At 41.4% G+C, this 19252-nt stretch overlaps 1 protein-coding gene across 1 annotated transcript in view; it reads right to left on the bottom strand.

Moving 5' to 3' along the window:
- Window positions 1-3808: 3808 nt before the first annotated feature.
- LOC134355139 (regulator of G-protein signaling 21-like) overlaps window positions 3809-19252 on the bottom strand; it is a 28090-nt gene continuing 12646 nt past the window's right edge. Inside the window, exons 2-5 of the mRNA XM_063064916.1 lie at window positions 15691-15756; window positions 14249-14310; window positions 12556-12722; window positions 3809-4278 (exon numbers count right to left, since the gene is read on the bottom strand). Of these exons, the coding sequence (XP_062920986.1) occupies window positions 4093-4278; window positions 12556-12722; window positions 14249-14310; window positions 15691-15701 (426 nt within the window). The 5' untranslated portion in view covers window positions 15702-15756 and the 3' untranslated portion in view covers window positions 3809-4092. The remainder of the gene's footprint in view (window positions 4279-12555; window positions 12723-14248; window positions 14311-15690; window positions 15757-19252) is intronic.

Raw genomic sequence — 19252 nt, 5'->3', positions numbered from 1 at the left:
GTTGCCCACAACCTATTGACCCACTTTCAATGACTTCTCATCTCATGTTCCCAATATTGTTTATTTATTTATTATTATTATTTCTTTCATTTTGTATTTGTACAGTTTGTTGTCTTCTGCATCTGATTGAATGCTCGAGTTCGGCAGGTTTTTCATTGATCTTATTATGGTTATTATTCCATTGATTTATTGAGTAAGAAAATTAATCTTAAGGTTGTATATGATGACATATATGTACTTTGATACTGCATTTACTTTGAACTTTATAGATTTTCATGTCTTTCCAATGCGTTGTTGCCGTAAGGCAACAGATTTCATGTCGTATAAGACAATGATAATAAACCTGTTTCGGATCCTCCCCAGGTAAGAATGGCCTCTGGGGTGGGTAATTCGTGAACGTGATCTAAACACTGCCTCGTGGAAGTGTTGAATCGTTCAATGTGGTTCTACCATCCACCAATTGCAAAATTTAGAAGAAGGAATTAAACATTACTTAAATTAAAGCAAGGACTCAAAGTAACTGTGAATTTGAAGTATGATTTTATTCTGTTGTTGAAGCCATAAAGTATCAAAAGCAACATTCACAAAGTGTATATTTTGAAATGAGGGTAGATGTTGAAAATAGTAAACTAAAAGCTGATGCCCGTTGTAAGTGATTTACAGATCCAAATGATGGTAGTAAACCAGTGTGCGTGCACTAGTCCTTCATTTGTATTTCTTGGTAAATAACCACTTTAATTTTTTCATTTTATTTTTGAGATACAGCGCAGAATAAGCCATGCCAGCCCTTCAAACCGTGTTGCCACAGTAATCATGGGACAATTTACAAAGACCGATTGACCCAGGACTGGGCCAATTGGTACTGTGGGTGGAAATCGAAGCACCTGGAAAAAACCCATGCACTCAATGGGGACGACATATAGACTCCTTCCAGAAGACATTGGAACTGAACTCTGAACTCTGACTCTGACACCTCAAGCTATAATAGCATTTGCACTAACTGCAGTGCTACTGTGTCACTCTTTTACATTTACTCTCCCAAATCACCTAAATTACATTGTCATTAAATTTACTTTTATCTGAAACCTCTCTATTACTTTGTTGGGTCTCTGTAACTTAAATAATTAAGTAAACACCAAAAAACAGAAAGGAAGGTGCTGTTTATTGTGATGCATGCCTCTGTTTACAATGCTAAGACTGAGTACTACTCTTTTGAGTTGTGCCAAGCTCTGAGGATATCGTACTACAAATCTGTGTTCATTTCCCGTAATCAGTGTGGTTGTTTTGTTAATACAAAAGGCCTATATCAATGAGCCAGCCAAGAACTGAGCCTGGATATAGTCAAACCTCATTGTTCTAACTAATACAAAATATTTTCTTCTCTGCTTCTCAGTAAAACTTGATTATTTTCAAGTGCTGAGCTTAAACATGCGATCCAAATGAGGAGATTTACTTCACACTCCTCCATAACGTGACTAAACACAAGGGTTATCTGTTTATTATTTAGTGTCCTGTTCAGTCTTGGAGAAAGAAATCCTCTCTGTCAAACCTTCTGAAAGTAACCAGGGTGTAGAAATTTGTCTTCGGTCCTGGTACTAAATGGGTGCTAATGCATTCAGTGCCTGGACATGCAGTCAATAACCGACAATGGAATTGAATATAGGCTGTTTTGCATTGATACTAACTGTTCTGTGTCATTTTCTTATCAGTTTCTACTTCTAAGTACACTTTTCAAGATAGAGAAACTTCAGTAATCCATCAGCTCCCTCAAACCTTTACCGTCATTTAATATGATCATGGCTGATCTATGCTGTCTTCAGTTCCTCTTTTGTGCCTGTTCTCAGCATTCTTCGAGTCCTCCAAGGATCAAATACCTATATACAGATCCATCCCTACTTTAAATACTTCTAATGATCCAGCTTCCATTACCCTTTGGGCCAACTTCCAAAACTTCACCACTCTCTATAAGAAGAAATTTCTTTGTATTCAGTTTTAAATGACCAGTCTCTTACTTTTTAGCTAGGTTACCTTTTTGGTGACTCACCCACTAGTGAAAACATTCAAATCTTTCACTTTCCCCCAGCACATCTGTCACAGGTGATGCATTTCATTGTACGAATAAACTCTTCTCGGGCTTCCAGCCGGGTACAGGTATCTTATATTTTTAAATAAGGTCTCCCTTTGTTCTTCTAAAGTTCAAGGAACACAGGCCTAAGCTATTTAAGTGTCACCAGGAATTAGCCCTGTGAATCTCCTATGTACTGTCTTTAATCTTACTGTCTCTTTTTCAGATAAGGGGACTAAATCTCCGCACAGTATTATAGGTGAGGACTTCCGGCACCTCACAATTGTAACAAAACCTCCCCCATTCTTAAACTCTGATCCCTTTATAATGAAAGCCAAAATGGTGCTTGGCTTCCTAACTACATAATGGACTGCCTGGTAGTCTTCTGTGATTCATGGATTAGAACACCTTGATCCCTCAGTACTTCACTCATTTGCACATCCTCTAGTTGGATAATTAGCATTTTCGTAGCTCTTGCCAGATCATAAAATCTTATACTTCCCCACATTCAACTCCATTTGCTAGTCAAGGACACGACCCACCCAGCTAACACACTTTTCGTCCCTCTTCCCTCCGGGAAAAGACTCAGGAGCTTGAAGACTCGTACGGCCAGATTTGGGAACAGCTTCTTTCCAACTGTGATAAGACTCCTGAACGGATCCTGACCTGGATCTGGGCCGCACCTGCCAAAGTCCGGACCTAGCTCTCGGTTTTTTTTTTGCACTACCTTATTTTCCCTTTTCTATTTTCTATTTATGATTTTATAATTTAAATTTTTAATTTTTAATATTTACTTTCGATTTGAACTCCAGGGAGCGTGAAGTGCAGAATCAAATATCGCTGTGATGATTGTACGTTCTAGTATCAATTGTTTAGCAACAATAAAATATAAAGTATAGTCATTTACCCAATTGCTCAATCTCTGCCATTTATTCAATCATCCAGTTTGAAGAACCTACATCTCAGGAACCGCAGCAGTTCAAGAAGGCAGCTCATCACCACCTTCTTAAGGGCAGCTAGGGTTGGACAGTAAATGCTGGTTTGCTGATGATGCCCACATCATGTAAATGAATACATGAAAAAAAACTTCCCTAGAAATTCCTGCACAGCCTGCACAACTTCAGATGTCATTTCTCAGTTGTGAACCAATCATAAAGTACCTCATACTGTGATCAGAATCTCTAAACCACAGTCAGACAGTGTTGTGGATGATGTAAGGTAGCAGCACAGAGCTCTGAACGCATAAATGGATGGTTCTGGGTTGGAAGAGTTTAGGAGAACATTAATATTTTGATGTTTGTCAGGGACATGAAACAGGAGACTGGCAATGACTGGAGGGTGGTGGGTGGGCTTGGGCCTCAGATAGGAGGAGGTTGCTGGGTTGGGAAGTGTCATATTGGGAACCATGGGATCTGGGACTCCAGTCATCATGGGATCAGGGTTTGCCAGATTTGGAGTGGGGAGGGTACATTGTTTGCAGTGTGTGTTGCAGAGGATGAGGGATAGAGTTTCAGAATGAAGCGGTAGGCTAGCGATTTACATGACAGATAAGCCACTCTGGCTCTTTGATAAGAAGACTACATTGAGCTATGGGTGGCTAGGCAGAGCATTGCACAAGAAATGATACTATTCTCAGCTCCATTGATGTAGAAACCACATCAAGTGTATGATCTGACTCACAACCAGAAGTTCCTAATCAAAAGTTTAGTACGTAAACGCAAAACTTTCAAGAAGTGGGTTTTATTGCATTTCACTCCAGAAATCCAAAAAATTCAATTTTATTATTTAGAATAGCACTATTATATGGTTGGAATTTTAGGCTGAGAATGTTGAGAATATTTTCAGTGTACATCTCGGGAATAAACGTGTAAAATTCTCAACAGGTTATGCAGTATCTATGGTAGCAGAGACAGAATTCATTCATTGCTGAGAATCTTTCTTCAGAAATGGAAACTGTCAGAGATAATATACACCTCTGAGCTCTTTACCCACTAATTATTCAACATGACTGCAAGAGATGTGTGGCTTCACTTCTGTTGGTTGCTTCTCTTCTTGTTTATCAGCTCCAGGTAGCTGTCTGATTTCAGGAACCTGGGGTAAGGGTCCTTTGCCATAAGGCTATGAATGATATTTTGCGCCGTATCGAAGCTGGACTGTGTGGGCTCATTGATGTCTTTGGTGATATTCTCCCGTGTTGTAAAATCAATGTTAATCTATCAGAAAGAAAATCGAAAGCATGAGATCATTAGCATTTGAGGTACTTTTCCTTGGCTTATCTATTGATCAGGTTCGAAGTTTCCTGAAGATATCCTGTGATTTGTGTATACGAACAAGTGGGAGCTATGGACAAGGGCGTGTAACTGCAAATTAAGGAGCTGCTTGTTTAGGACTCAGGTGTGTAGAAATTTCCTCTTGTGAAATTCTCTGGAATGCTCTGCCCTGAAGAATGGAGGTTGGATTATTAGATGTATTTTGGGTGAAATAAACGAAAATTTGAAACAGTAAAGAACTGAGCGTTATGGAGAAATTGAGGCCGGTATAGATCAGCCATGACAAATTAAATGGAGGGTCCTGGTGACTTATACATGCCCATATTTCCTCAAGTTATAGAATCATAGGTTCATACTGCTCAGAAGCAGGCCCAACTGGTTAATGTTAACCAAGATTCCTAACTCAACTACAGTAGTCCCACTTTCCCTTGTTTGACCAATGCCCCTCTAAATCTCACCTATCCGAGTACCGGTCCAAGTCCTGATGGAAGACATTCAGATATTTATTTGCTTTCAGGTTAGTTATGGTTGACTGCATTGCTACAATTCTAAAAATGTTTGCTGACTTCTAGTGTATTGTTTTGCTTCAGTGGCTAATTTGCAGGAAGCATCAAGGTGCTGGTGTGATGATAACATAAGCAGACAGCAGGTTCCTGTTCAGCAGAGCCACTGTCATTCTGCAAGCCCCAGCAAAGCAGACCCAAGAAATGGAATAGGCCCTAATGTTGTGCAAAGCCAATTAAATTAGTACTCATGTCCTTCAATCTTTTTTGATTTCTACAGCCAGGACAGCAGCAGCCTCCATTTTCTCTACAACATACATGCATTGTTTGTGCTGCACTGCAGGCAGAGACAGATTATGGAGCCTCCCACCACTTCTGTCCCTGAAACAAGACCTCCAGGTTATGCAGAAAGCTTTTTAGAAGACTAGCGCTGAACTGCTACTAGTCTTTGATATTTCAAGCTAGTTTTCCAGCAAGCTTCCCAATGCACAAAATATGCCATTTTGCACCCCCATCAGTCTTCGTTAGATTGGAATATGTCAAAAACCTGAAATAAAATGCTAGAAACACTCAGCGATCCTCTGTGCATAGTGAAACCAATTGAACATTTCGAGGACCCTTTGTCAGATTGGGAAGGACCATTGTGACCTTAGTTGTTATGGTGTCTGTACTAGAAATCAAGGTCCAAAATTTTTAACATGTTGCAATCTGTATGCCTACTTCTGAGGTTAATCAATAATGTGTCCTCTACATGTCTTTAATTTTATTAGCGAGTTTTATCACCACGAAGAAAGATAGCTGGTTGTGACGATTGGAGAAGAGGGCTCATGTGATGGACTCTTTCATGATGCATTCAACCACAGCTGGCTGTCCTAACTGGTGGCTGTATGGCTGTTATAACACCCTTTCTGGCAGAGCTCAAATATATACAACAGAGACAGCTGTGGTCACTTCTATATTGATTCTATCTGGCCAAGCGACCCTATCACATTCAGTTGTTTCCCACGGCTTTAACTCCTCCGCATTGTTACCCCTTACCCCCTTTGATGAACTGAAACAGGCAGATCAATAATTGCATCGTCAAGCTTTACTGCACCACTCAGCAATCAAGCTTCACGCATTTAAACATAACCCAAAACTCCTTTCAGTATTTAAAGATCTTTATGATTAACAATAATAATTGGAATGGAATTGTAGCTGCTAACATTGGATAATCTCCCTCTGTTATTGGAGCAATGGGATGTCTGTGCACAAAAAATGAAGTTGCTCCTCCAGAGGGTGTGGGTCCTAAGGCAGGATTAACAATATCTCTGACTATACATTAGATAACAAGGATTCTTAATCAAAATTATGTTTTTCTTCTGATCTGTTATGCAGACCTGCACTGGGAAAAACTCACAGACTAATATTTCCAATGCCTAATAGATGCCTAATTTGATCATTAGTTCTGCTTTAATAAAATTTGGGGAGATGTGAATGTCAATACTGGATGTAGAATCTTGGCTGGACGTCAGCCTGCTACAATGCTGGAAATTGCATTAAGGACTACTATATGGGGAGATACTTGGAGATTTGAAGAGAACAGATCGCTAGATACCCATGATTCTTGGAGTGGATGAAATTTGCTAGTCATTTCTGTTTCTTCTAGCTGCATGCTGAAGAATCTTTTTAATGGTACCCTTCATTAGTCTAGTGTTCTGGTGCTTTGTGGGGCTTTGTGTTTCCCTGTAGGTTCTTTATTGTCTTGTAGTAAAGACCATGTGCATGTGCATCACAAATTAGTAACAAAGACAGAAGATCATCAAAAAGTAAAGTCTGTCACAGACTGTGAGTGAACGGTTTGTAGAGTGAGTAAGCTCAGGACCAGTGTTACTTTGACCTTGAGCAAGAAGTTGTTTAGCTCTACAGGCACACGATTTGGGTGAAACAAAGATATGTGGATAAAAAGAAATGACAGAAATAACACCACTATATATCATTATTCTCAAGCAAACCTGCTTTACTATAGCAGCAGGAAAGTATGAAATGATTATTCAAGTTCAAGCAGGTTCCATTGGGAGCTTCAGTGCAAAAAATCTAATGCATGAATCTTTTGGGATATACTCAGAACATGATTTTTTTTACTACAAATGACATAATGAAAATTGATAGTAGTGTTGAGATTGTGTCTACAGAAATTTATATCGTAGTTGAGCAAAATAAAAGCCATTCTTCTTGCTCAAATTATGCCACAGGAAGAAGAGGGTGTCAGCAGAAGTTGCAGGATTACCGTTTTGATTCTTAAACCATCAAATATTATACAGAGCTACAAAAGTCGATAAGGATCATAGGTCAGGTGACAGTATCAGTAGGTAAGTAGTCTCTTTGCAGTTTCTGCCTCAGATGTAATCAATTGGCAAGTGTGTGCTGCATGACAGTTTTGTTTGTGGCTTAAACAATGAGTGTACTAAATCAAGGACACAAGATCTCTCACATTTGCTCTTGCAGGCTAAGTGATTGAGCTAGGGAAATGGCATCAAGGAATAACTAAAATAAGTTATCCAATGCAAGGTACACCAGCAACTGCAAAAAAAAACACAAATAGTGCAGGAAACACTTTGTAGGTCAGGCAACATCCGTGGAATAATAAGCAGAGCTAACAGTTCTGGTTGAATTAACGTCAGTTTCTGTTTCTATTGCAGGCTTTCAGAATCTGCAGTTCTTTAATTTACGTTAGCAATTGTAGCTTATTGTTCTGGCACATCAGTGAGCACTGGAGTGGAAAAGCAGAATGTGAACTACTGTACATGAGTGAGATAAGTTGCGATCACTGATGAAATCAAAGCCACCAGCTCACTGTATATTTGTTCAATGCAAAATGGCAATACATTTTCGCTGTCAGAAAAGAGGTACTTAGCTTCCAGCATGCAAGTTTGTAGCCAAGATTGTTAGTCAAAACAGTTCTAGCAGTGTAATCTCCTTATAGAGGAAAGTTTTTGCAGTCAGAAGCCAAGGGAAGAAGTTTCCACAATATTGAAATCAAAGTGAGAAACGTGGACCGCTTTTGTGTTGTGTTTACGCCCCAGGTCTCGTTAAATAGTCAGGGCAGTGATATGGGCATCAACACAGAAGGAGAATGCTTGATTATGGACAAGGATATATAATAAAGGAAGTTCAATTAGGTACCACCAACAGGGAACAGAAGCAAGAGCAAGCCACCCAGCTCTTCAATATAGTCCTCATATGGGTGGGTGTTTGGGGTGTCAGGGAAGGCCAGCACCTCTGGTGGGGGAACATGTTGCATCCTTTTCAAGGCGGTTAGTCTACCTTTGGTCCCAACCTGGCACTCAGGTCTCATCTGTGGCTCCCCGTAGCTGTTTGCATGCGACAGCAGCCACATGCCGGTCAATGGCTTTGGCAAGCCGGCTAAACCAGGTGAGGGTAGCCGACGGGTCTCAATCCCTCGGTGAGACAGGGAGCTGTCTATCCCAGCATGTGAGGACAGACTCCAGCGGATTGAGAGGACGAGACCAATGGAAGGTCCAACGGTCAAGAAGATGGTCTCTGCAAGCGTTGTAGAACGTGTAGAGCAGGACAAGACACAGAAGACGTCCTGGTCATCCACTGAGCCTAGTCCCGTCTCCAGCCGTCTCGACTTTGTCTTGCCACTGGATCCAGATGGGAATTGGGAAGAGAGTGTGAGGCTGACACTGCGCAACTCTCCCTCACTTAAATCCAAGTCACGCGCTGGTCTCGACACCATCATAATGGTGTTGAGGTCCTCGTTGATGACAATGGACGAACACATATGGGTAAATGTGATGAGTGTAGATGGGGAAAAGTTCAGCATGGACAAGGTGGTGCATGATTTGATGACTCTATGCATATGAGTGGCTAATGGAACAAAGTTTTGCCTAATGGGAACACACAGTTGTCAGGCCAAGCATGTCAAAAAGACAGACTTTGGAAGAACTTCACCCTGAACATTCCAGTCATGAAGCCAACTGCTAGAAGTTTTGTTTACCGGCTAAGCTTAGATAAAGATCTCGATGAGGCGATGGACAAATGTACTACCTGTCCACATTGCAAACCGACTCAGGAAAGAGTTAGAAACAAAAAAAGAGGGCTTTGTAAGGAGTATTCTTTGGAAAGAATATTGGGGGCGGCCCGGCAGCAGAGAGGTTGGCATACTGCTATTACAGTGCCAGCGAACCGGGTTCAACTTTGCCACTGACTGTAGGAAGCTTGTACATTCTCCACATGGCTATATGGGTTTCCTCTGGGTGCTCTGGTTTCCCCTCACGTTCCAAGGATGTGCGAGTTAGTGGGTCACATGGGTGTAATTGGGTGGCACAAGCACGGTGGGTCCGACGGGTCTGTTATAGTGATGTATCTCTAAGTAAATAAAAATAAATAAATATTCATTGCTTGTTGTGAGGAGGAACTTGAAGATATCTCCTAAAAAAATTGCTGGATATGAATTGATGTGAATCGGGTTGGGTCCTCCAACAAAGGGCCTTATCAAAGACTTGAAATCCATTATCTCATCTTGTCTTACTGGAAGGACTGGGAAAATGACCCTTGGTTATGTTCACTTCTACCTGGAAACAATGGCATCAAACCCTTGCAACTTTCGGGCAAAAGCTTGAGATACTGACAACATCTGACAGTTCGTCATCCACCGCTGGGTAGGTGGGTCAGTGAATCCATTCTAAGAAAGCTGACTGTTCTTTATACCTCTAGGCAAAGGGCAGCAAGTACTGTGATGCCATGAAGACTGCATGTAGAACACACACAAGAAAATCTGCAGATGCTTGAAATTCAAGCAACCCACACAAAATGCTGGTGGAATGCAGCAGGCTAGGCAGGGTCTATAGGAAGAAGTACAGGACGTTTCAGGTCGAGACCCTTTGTCAGGACTAAAGGAAAAAAGAGCTAGTAAGAGATTTGAAAGTGGGAGGGGGAGGGGAGACCCAAAATGATAGGAGGCGACAGGAGGGGGAGGGATGAAGCCAAGAACTGGGAAGTTGATTGGCAAACGGGATACAAGGCTGGAGAAGGGGGAAGATCATGGGATGGAAGGCCTTGGAAGAAAGAAAGGGGAAGGGGAGCACCAGAGGAAGATGGAGAACGGGCAAGGAGTAACTGTGAGAGGGAAAGAGAGAAAAAAAATCTAAATAAATAAAGAAAGAAAGAAAGAAAGAAAGATGGGGTAAGATGGGTCACACATTTTAATTCCACATCCCCCCATTCCCATTCTGATATGTCAATCCATGGCCTCCTCTACTGTCGAGATGAAGACACACTCAGGTTGGAGGAACAACACCTTATATTCAATGCATGAGCATTGATTTCTCTAACTTCTGCTAATGCCCCTCCTCCCCTTCTTACCCCATCCTTATTTATTTATTTAGACATATATATTTTTTGCTCTCTTTCCCTCTCACAATAACTCCTTGCCTGTTCTCCATCTTCCTCTGGTGCTCCCCTCCCCCTTTCTTTCTTCCAAGGCCTTCCGTCCCATGATACTCCCCCTTCTCCAGCCTTGTATCCCGTTTGCCAATCAACTTCCCAGCTCTTGGTTTCATCCCTCCCCCTCCTGTCTTCTCCTATCATTTCAGATCTCCCCCTCCCCCTCCCACTTTCAAATCTCTTATTATCTCTTTTTTCCGTTAGTACTGACGAAGGGTCTCGACCCAAAATGTCGACTGTACTTCTTCCTATAGATGCTGCCTGGCCTGCTGCGTTCCACCAGCCTTTTGTGTGTGTTGTATGTACAGCATGTCATTTTCTGGGTATTGCTAATCAACTCTGGAATAAACCTCGGACAAGATGCTTCAGTTTGCCCTGTGTCACCATACCCAGGTTGGTCCTGATATTCTGGCAGTTGTCATGTCCCTTCAGACTGCAGCGGTCTGCTGTGTTATGGGGACAAATTATATCTGACATTTGGATGCTAAAGGCTAGCTGCTAATAACTGGGTTCTTGACCTTGATGTGTAAGCCGTGGGTAATGCATTCAAAGAATGCCATGTTATCATTTCAACACATAGTACACCTTACCACTGACAAGCTGCAATGATGATTTTGCTGCCTTGACTGCTCCATGGACCTACAGGCACATAGCTGAAGGCCTAAACAATTGTTAACTCACTTCTTAATAAGTACTTGTCAGTGTGCCTCTCCTGGATATATTTTGCTCACGCTCTGATGTAAGTAGGTGAATTGGCATCATTTATGAGTACTTATCTCCTGATCCTCCTAGAGGGTTAGAATCCATGTCCCCACCCCTCTCTATGTGCAGTTGAAAATAGACAGCTGCAGCTTTGGGCACCATATGTTGAGGGAGGAGGCTGCTAGCCGCAGGCGCTTCCTAGGATGTTGAAAGAATCTGCAGGGAATTTTCATGGTTTTCAAATTTTGTCAAGCTGTAACTTGTTAAAAAGGTGGTGTGCAGGTAAATATAATTCCCATTCATACCACAGAAAATCAAACCATATAACTTTCATTGAGACTGAACTTCTATTTTGTTAAAATATCCCAAATTTCTTTAGATACTTAATGGAAATATATTTTAGTGAAAGAGTAAGTAAAGGAAAGCTTCTGTAGGGTAGCTCGCTCAAAGAATGAAGGGTTTAGGGAGCATCTTAAAGAGGAGGGAAAGGTGGATATAGTAGACATGTCCAGGACCTGTCTTGCTGAAGGAATGACAACAAAAATGAGGAAAGTGAGGCAAAGGAAGACAAGTGACTAAGTTCATGGAAGGTTGTTAAGTCAGTGGCATTTACGAGAGGTGATTGATAAGTTCGTGGCCTAAGGTAGAAGGAGATGAGTTATTAACTTCAAACTTTCTGCATTTTCACTCAAAGAATTGAACTCCACGTACATGTAATGGGAGCTGTATAACTCATCTCCTTCTACCTTAGGCCATGAACTTATCAATCACCCCTGCTGTGGACCACCTGGAGGTCCAAGATGCTCTCGTTACATGCACGTGCATAGAACCATAGAACCATAGAAACTACAGCACAGAAACAGGCCCTTTGGCCCTTCTTGGCTGTGCCGTACCATTTTCTGCCCAGTCCCGCTGACCTGCACATGGACCATATCCCTCCATACACCTCCCATCCATGTATCTGTCCAATTTATTCTTAAATGTTAAAAAAGAACCCGCATTTACCACCTCGTCTGGCAGCTCATTCCATACTCCCACCACTCTCTGTGTGAAGAAGCCCCCCCTAATGTTCCCTTTAAACTTTTCCCCCCTCACCCTTAACCCATGTCCTCTGGTTTTTTTCTCCCCTTGCCTCAGTGGAAAAAGCCTGCTTGCATTCACTCTATCTATACCCATCATAATTTTATATACCTCTTCGAGTGATAATGCAGAAAGTTTGAAGTTAATAACTCATCTCCTTCTACCTTAAGCCGCAAACTTATCAATCACCCCTGTTGTAGACCACTTCTACAGAGAAGGGATTCGTGTGCTCCACGACTGCTGGACTAAGTGTGTACATGTAGGAGGGGACTATGTTGAAAAATAAATGTGCTAGGTTTTCTAAAATTGACTCCTTCTACCTTAGGTCATGAACTTATCAATCACTCCTTGTAAAAGGAGTGATGGAGAAAATTGGATAAAGGTGTAAGCTTTAAAACTGTGAATTTAGAACAATGTGATAAAAAGATTCCACCTGTCACTTCATCTGAAGTTAGTGCTAAAGCAATGAAACCAAATTCCATACCTCGTTAGGGGCCTCAACTTTTATGAATTCAGAATAAATCTTCCTGGCCGTAGAAGCCATCTTCTCAGGAGAATTGATCTTCCTGTAAGCCTCACAGGCAAGCCAGAAGTCAATGTTCTCCTCACTGAATTCTTTCCTGAGGAAGTTTCTGAAAGCAACCTGGCCAGCTGAGAACAAGGAATGAAGACTTAGCAGAATAATGGAAATGTGACTGGGCATGCTACAAACAAAAATGGAAAGTATTGGTCACTTTCTGTAAGTCACTGTTCATCTGTGGATTCAAAAGGTAAGTTCAATGCATTAATAATGTTAGATGTGGTTCATTCAGTAGCAGTTATTCCTCTGAGCCACAATCTCCCTCCAGATACATTTTATGCAGTGGAAAGCATTCTCATTGGTTGCTTTATGGCCTGCATGGAAACTCCAATGACCATAAGTCAGGTACGGAGCTGGATAAAGCTGATTGGAATGGGACACTAGTAGGGATGATGGCAAAACAGCAACGGCTGGTATTTCTGAGGGAAATTTGGAAGGCACTGGAAAGATACACCTCAAAGATAACGAAGTATTCTAAAGGGAGGATGAGGCAACTGTGGCTGACATGGACAGTCAAAGACACCATAAAAGCCAAAAGAGCACATAAAATATTACAAAAAAAGTAGAAGATTGGGAAGCTTTTAAAAATCAACAGTAGGCAGCTAAGAGCAATAACGAGAGAAAAGATGAAATATGAAGGTAAGCTAGCCAATAATACAATAGAGGATACAAAAAGTATAGAATCCCAGGGACCTGAAAGAGGTAGCTAAAGAGATTGTGAAGGCATTAGTAATGATCTTTCAAGAACCACTAGTTTTTGGAATGGTTCTGGAGGACTGTATAAATTGCAAATGTCACTCCACTTGTTAAGAAGGGAGGGAGGCAGAAGAAAGGAAATTATAGCCAGTTAACCTGACTTCAGTGACTGGACAATGTTGGAGTCCATTATAAGCATGAGGTTTCAGGGTAATTGGAGGCACATGATAAAATAGGCCAAAGTCAGCATGGTTTTCTCATGGGGAAATCTTGCTTGACAAATCTGCTGGAATTCTTTGAGGAAATAAAAAGCAGGATAGACAAGCGCAAGTTGGTGGATGTTGTTTATTTGGAATTTCAGAAAGCCTTTCACAAGGTGCCACAAGTGAGGCTGCTTAACAAGATAAAAGATCATGTTGTTGCAGGAGAGGTAGTAGCATGGATGTATAATTGGCTGACTGGTAGCAGGTAAAGTGTGGGAATAAAGGGGACCTTTTCTGGTTGGCTGCCAGTGACTAGTGGCGTGCCACAAGGGTTAGTGTTGGGACTGCTTCTTTTCACATTATTTCTTATTGATTTGGATGATGGAATCAATGGCTTTGTGGCTAAGTTTGCAGATGATACAAGGATAGTTGGGAGAAACAGGGCTTTCTGGTAATTTTGTTTTGTTCCATTTCTATTGAGTGCCTTGTTGCAAAGAAATTTGAGGGGGTGGACAGGGTGTTAGGTGCACAGGAAAGGGGTGACGTTAGCAGAGAGTGAAGGGTAAAGGGAATCCATGGTAATTTACAGAAGGAAACCACTCTCCAAGAATAAACTTATAAAATGCTTTTAACAAGGCAAGAAAAGAAATGAACTGTATATTCTCCTTAACTTTTCATAGTGGTTAATCTTTGCTTACCTTTGTGATATAGTAAATTATCCACAGACTCAGACCACAGTAATGCCTCTTCAAGAGTCACCCTATTAGATAAGAACAGGTTACAATTGCCAACTTTGAAACTCTTTCCTCAGAGAAACCAACACATAAATTAATTTTTGATCCATGCATCCCTTAATGGTAACAGAATTTTGGTATCATCATTGCATATGATTTATTCCAAAAATACATACTCATCTTTCAAACAGTAACACCGGACAGCTAATTTCTTTTGAAAGTATTGCTTTATCAGTGTTTTTTGTGGTTATGATAGAAAACTTGAAGATGAGCATAAATATAATTTCAGACTACTTGTATCACGTAGAAGTCTGGAGAAATGAGAAATTAACTTTTATTGAATATAATGTGTTTAATTGCATGATGGTGCTGATGCTTTGCAACAGTTCAACTGAGCTAAAAATGTGTTATTGATAATTTTCATTTGTACTTGGTGTTAGAGGTTTCTCCCTTAAACGTCCAACAATAATCAGCCAGCATTGATGAATTCTAGTTGCCTTGATACCATTTCTCCATGACCGCAATGTCCTGGTGAAACTTTTCACCATGCTCATCACTAACATTGCCAAGATTTGCAGGGAAGAGATCTAAATGAGGATGTAGTAAATTAATTTTTAGTAACATGTTGCACTTCATGGTTTTGTATGCTTGAAGCATGTTGTCAACCAGCTGTACGTAGATTGGTGATCTGTAATTGCCAAGAAATTTTTCAGCAACATCCTTGAATGCCTTCTATTCAATTTTCTCTGGTCTCACTAGGGGTTTTTCGAACTGCCTATCATTGATGGCTTGTTTTTTTTGTGAACCAGCAAAAATGCCTTCTTTAATCTTGGCATCAGTTGTTCTGGGAAACATTTGTCTCAAATATTGAAACCCTTCACCTTCCTTGTCCTGTCACAAAATTTTTCATAAGCCCCTGTTTTATATGAAGAGAAGGCAAAAATATTTCTGTTTGGTCTACAAGTGCCACACTTTTCTGCCCTGGAACTACCTGCTTAACGAGTTTTTGTGCCTGGTGACAGCAGATTCTATCAATTAGATTGCAAACCAATATATGTAAACAAAATTTATAGAATGGTGTGTGTGTGATACTTTTATAGCCTTTCTAAAACCTGTCCTGCTATGCAGCATCCACCCTGTCTGAGCATGCCCAGGCATGTACAGACAAGATAGAAAACTTTTCAGCTTATATTGTGGGTAACATTTTAATTGATATGAATTATGAATTGAAATAACAAATATAGGCGATTAAAAAAAATGGTGTGTGTGAGGGAAATTTCATGGCGATTTTCATGATCAACAGGCAAGAATCCATAAGGTGCAGTCAAAAGTATTCAGGGAGCGACATCTTTGTTGTCCAGTGTACTTAATGTAGAGAAAGTGTGTTAAAATAAATGCTAACTCACTCTATTGCCATCTTCTTAGCCTTCTCTTGGTCCTTAAGCTGAAGAGGCAAACCACCTGGTTGAGTTCTGTGAATGTAGAAATTCAATGTGTTTAGTCTTCAACCCCTCACTTTTGTGATCAGTTAAATATTAAATCTGCTGACTGGAAGTAAAATGTTCACCTAACATTTTATGAAATGCACCCAGAGGAAGTAACCCCTGGTAAGTGAATACAGTTGCTGGATTTGAAGCACGTTTAAGGAACATTTATTGCTTGTTTTATCACCACAGGAGATTGTGTATTGTGGATAATTTCAAAGAATTATGTTGAATTGATGCTACAGAAAAAGGTCATTCAAATTGTCTTATGTCTTATTTGCGGTCCATGTGAGGCTCTTCCTGCCCGTACCTAATCTAATTTAATTAACATTTCATTTAATTCTTGTTTATATCACACTTGCTCCTTTGTTGCATCATCATCATTAATGCTAAAATAGAATATGGTAATATAGAATATCACATTTCCAGACAGGGTGAGTGAAGCAGGACTGTGGATGAGAGCTGGGTTTAAATAGGCTGCAGATTAGGGGTCGCCAACCCGTCGATCTTTGAGACTTTCCCAGTAAATCCCGAAAAAAATAAAAAATAAAAACACAAATATTGTTGTAGTGTGAGCATTATAAAAATAAGTAATACTAATTAGGATAATGGTAATTTAGCAATACTTTTGCTATTGAACGCTGTTTATAAAGAGCAATTGTTTCTGGGTTGCGGGGTTTCAGTTCCGTTCTTTCTGCCCAGTGCGCACGTGTATAGTTCCCCCGCCATGCACCACATTTTCAGCGTAGCTTGTGTGGCATCAAAGCGACCAATTAGATTAGATAAGAGTACAGACTTTCGCAAACATCAATATACGGCAGTGTCCCCAACCGTCGGGCCGTGGACCGATACCGGGCTGCAAGGCATGCAGGGGTGCAGGGGTGCAGGGGTATCCGGAGCCCACCCAGCACATCTTTAAGAAAAAAAGCCGAAATAAACAAGCTAATTAATTAGGTGCCACCTGGCACGTAAATGTCGGCGCAGATCAGAGGCGACGCAATCAGCAATTGCCACAGAAACCGTCATAAGCATTGGCCTGTTGGGCCACAAGGCTCGGGGCAGACTTTAGCTTTAACCCCCCAATGAGCGCAATTTGTGCCTGGAAAGTTGAGGAGCTGAAATCAGGGCTGAAGGCCCAGCATTGTTTTTTACAAAACTTGCTGCTCAAAATAAGGCTGCTATTGAAGCATCATTTCGTGTAAGTCACCTTTTGGCTAAACACAAGAAGCCTTTTATGGACGGTCATTTATTCAAGGAAGCAATGGCCATTACCACAGTGTTTTTAATGAATTTAAAAACAAAAACGACATCGCAACCGCAATGCATAATATACCGCTTGGCCCTGCAACAGTGACAAGGGGGGTAGAGTCACTGTCAGAGGACATGGATCAACTTGTCACTCTGTGAATATTTTTCACTACAGTTTGGTGAATCACTGGATGTAATGGAAACAGCCCAGCTTGTACTTGTCAGAATGGCTTTCCAGGATTTCACAACAAAGGAGGACTTCCTCACTCTTTTGCAATTAAAGGAGAGAACAAGAGGTGAGGATATTTACAATGAGTTTTAAAAATATGCTCATGAAAATGACACCCCCATTCATAAACTGGTGGCAATTACAACTGATGGGGCCCTAGCAATGCGCAGTGTGTGCATTGGTTTTATAGCACTGAAAGTTAGTGCCTACTTTGGGTCAACTTATCTATGTGAAATTGCATGAAAATTATTAAATCTACGTACAGGAGCTGTCTTACAGACACCTCTCAAACTGGCTGTCTGTAGTTATGAGCCAAATTTCAGGGAACTAGCAGAAAGTATTCAGCCCCAGTCATCACACTGAGTGCAACAGTCAATTTTTATTCATTTATTTTTCGAGTTCAAATAAAAGTAAATAATGAAACTTAGAATTAAAGGTGTGAAGTATTGTAATATTCTTAAAGAATATTATGGCCTGTTTGATATGCTAGTTACAGTGTTTTCTTGTTTGAATTAATTTGAAAGTTTGACAGAAGTATTTTGTGTAATTCAAATACAATTAGCCCAAATAAAAGGCCTCAAATTAGAAGTACAATCTGAGCTGCTTTTTCTCTAAACGATTTAGTAGGTAGATCTTGCCTTTCACTAAGGTCGAGGTAGGGGATCTTGGACTTAAAAAGGTTGTTGAGCACTACTGTAGATGACGAGTTGGAAACATACCACAGGTGACTTTGTTAGCTGGGTGGAGACTGTGAGGTGCCTGACTGTGCAGGTCTGACAGGGACAGAATGGGTAGGTCCTTGATTGACCTAGCAGAATATGCTCACCTAAAGGAACTCATCCGCTGGCACGAGCGCACCATCTAGAATCAGTAGGAAACTATTAACCATCCGCTCGTATTCTCTTCCAACCCTCCTTCAATACAGTAACTCTGCAACAGTCAACCGCCTCCCTCTGCCCTGGATTCTGGTGTCCATTGCTTCAATGGATTCCCAAACTAATGCTGCAATTTCCAGTCCCGGTGCATCTTACACTTTGAGCTCTAGCCATTTTTGTACCCTATGCGCTGAGCCAAGATTGCCTTCATCACCTCTTTTTTGACTGGGCAAGCTCTGACTTGGACCACTGCCAACTGGGACAATAAAACTACCATTTGCAATAAATATGAGGAATATACCACAGAGATGCACCAGGTTTTTGACCATCCAGGAACTGGAAATGGACAGTGGAATGGATACTCCGCCTGCATCAAGGTTCACGCTCAGTGCTACATTACACCATGGAATTTTGCACCCTTTTAGCAGAGTGTGGCTGAAATGGATGAGGGCCGATAGTCCATTACCACTTCAGCCTCTTAGTGGACTTGAAAGTCAAGCTGTCCACCCAGGGATGCCCTTGACTTCAAAAGCCTAATCACTCTGGCTCTCCAAATTGTCCAGTGTCTTATGGAACGACCCCCCAGATCACCAGCCAGAATCCCAGTCCCATTCCCAGAACCGTTCCAGGCTGCAGGCCCCTCATCAACAATGCCTCCAGAACCCATGTAGTTAGGGAGAGCTCCCTTAATCCCACAAGAACACCTGCATCATTGGAGAATCAACTTGTGTACTTACTGTGGAGCCGCCGATCACCTATGCGTCAAATGCCCACTGCGTCTGGGAAAATAGCACCACTGCGTAGAGAGTAGGGACCTTCTATTTGGTAAGCTCCCCCTGACCTTCCATTTCAGCACCATAGCCCAACTCACTCTCTCTGTCCTCCTCCACACTTTGACATTTCTCTGCACACAGGAGGCTTTGGTGGATTCTGGTGCAGCAGGCAACTTTCTGGACTGGAATCTGTGTGTGCAGCCTGGACTGCCTACTGAGCCCCTCATATACCACGGCCATTGACAGGCGTCCCTTGGGGTCTGGGATGGTCAGAGTGCACATGCAGCCTGAGCACACGAGCATCGTGGAACACCTTGAGTACATCCAGTCACCCAAAACCACCCTTCATCGACTCACCC

This window comes from Mobula hypostoma, chromosome 12 (genome assembly GCF_963921235.1).
Source record: "Mobula hypostoma chromosome 12, sMobHyp1.1, whole genome shotgun sequence".
NCBI classification, from domain to species: domain Eukaryota; kingdom Metazoa; phylum Chordata; class Chondrichthyes; order Myliobatiformes; family Myliobatidae; genus Mobula; species Mobula hypostoma.
This window is presented reverse-complemented; position numbering and strand designations above follow the sequence as displayed.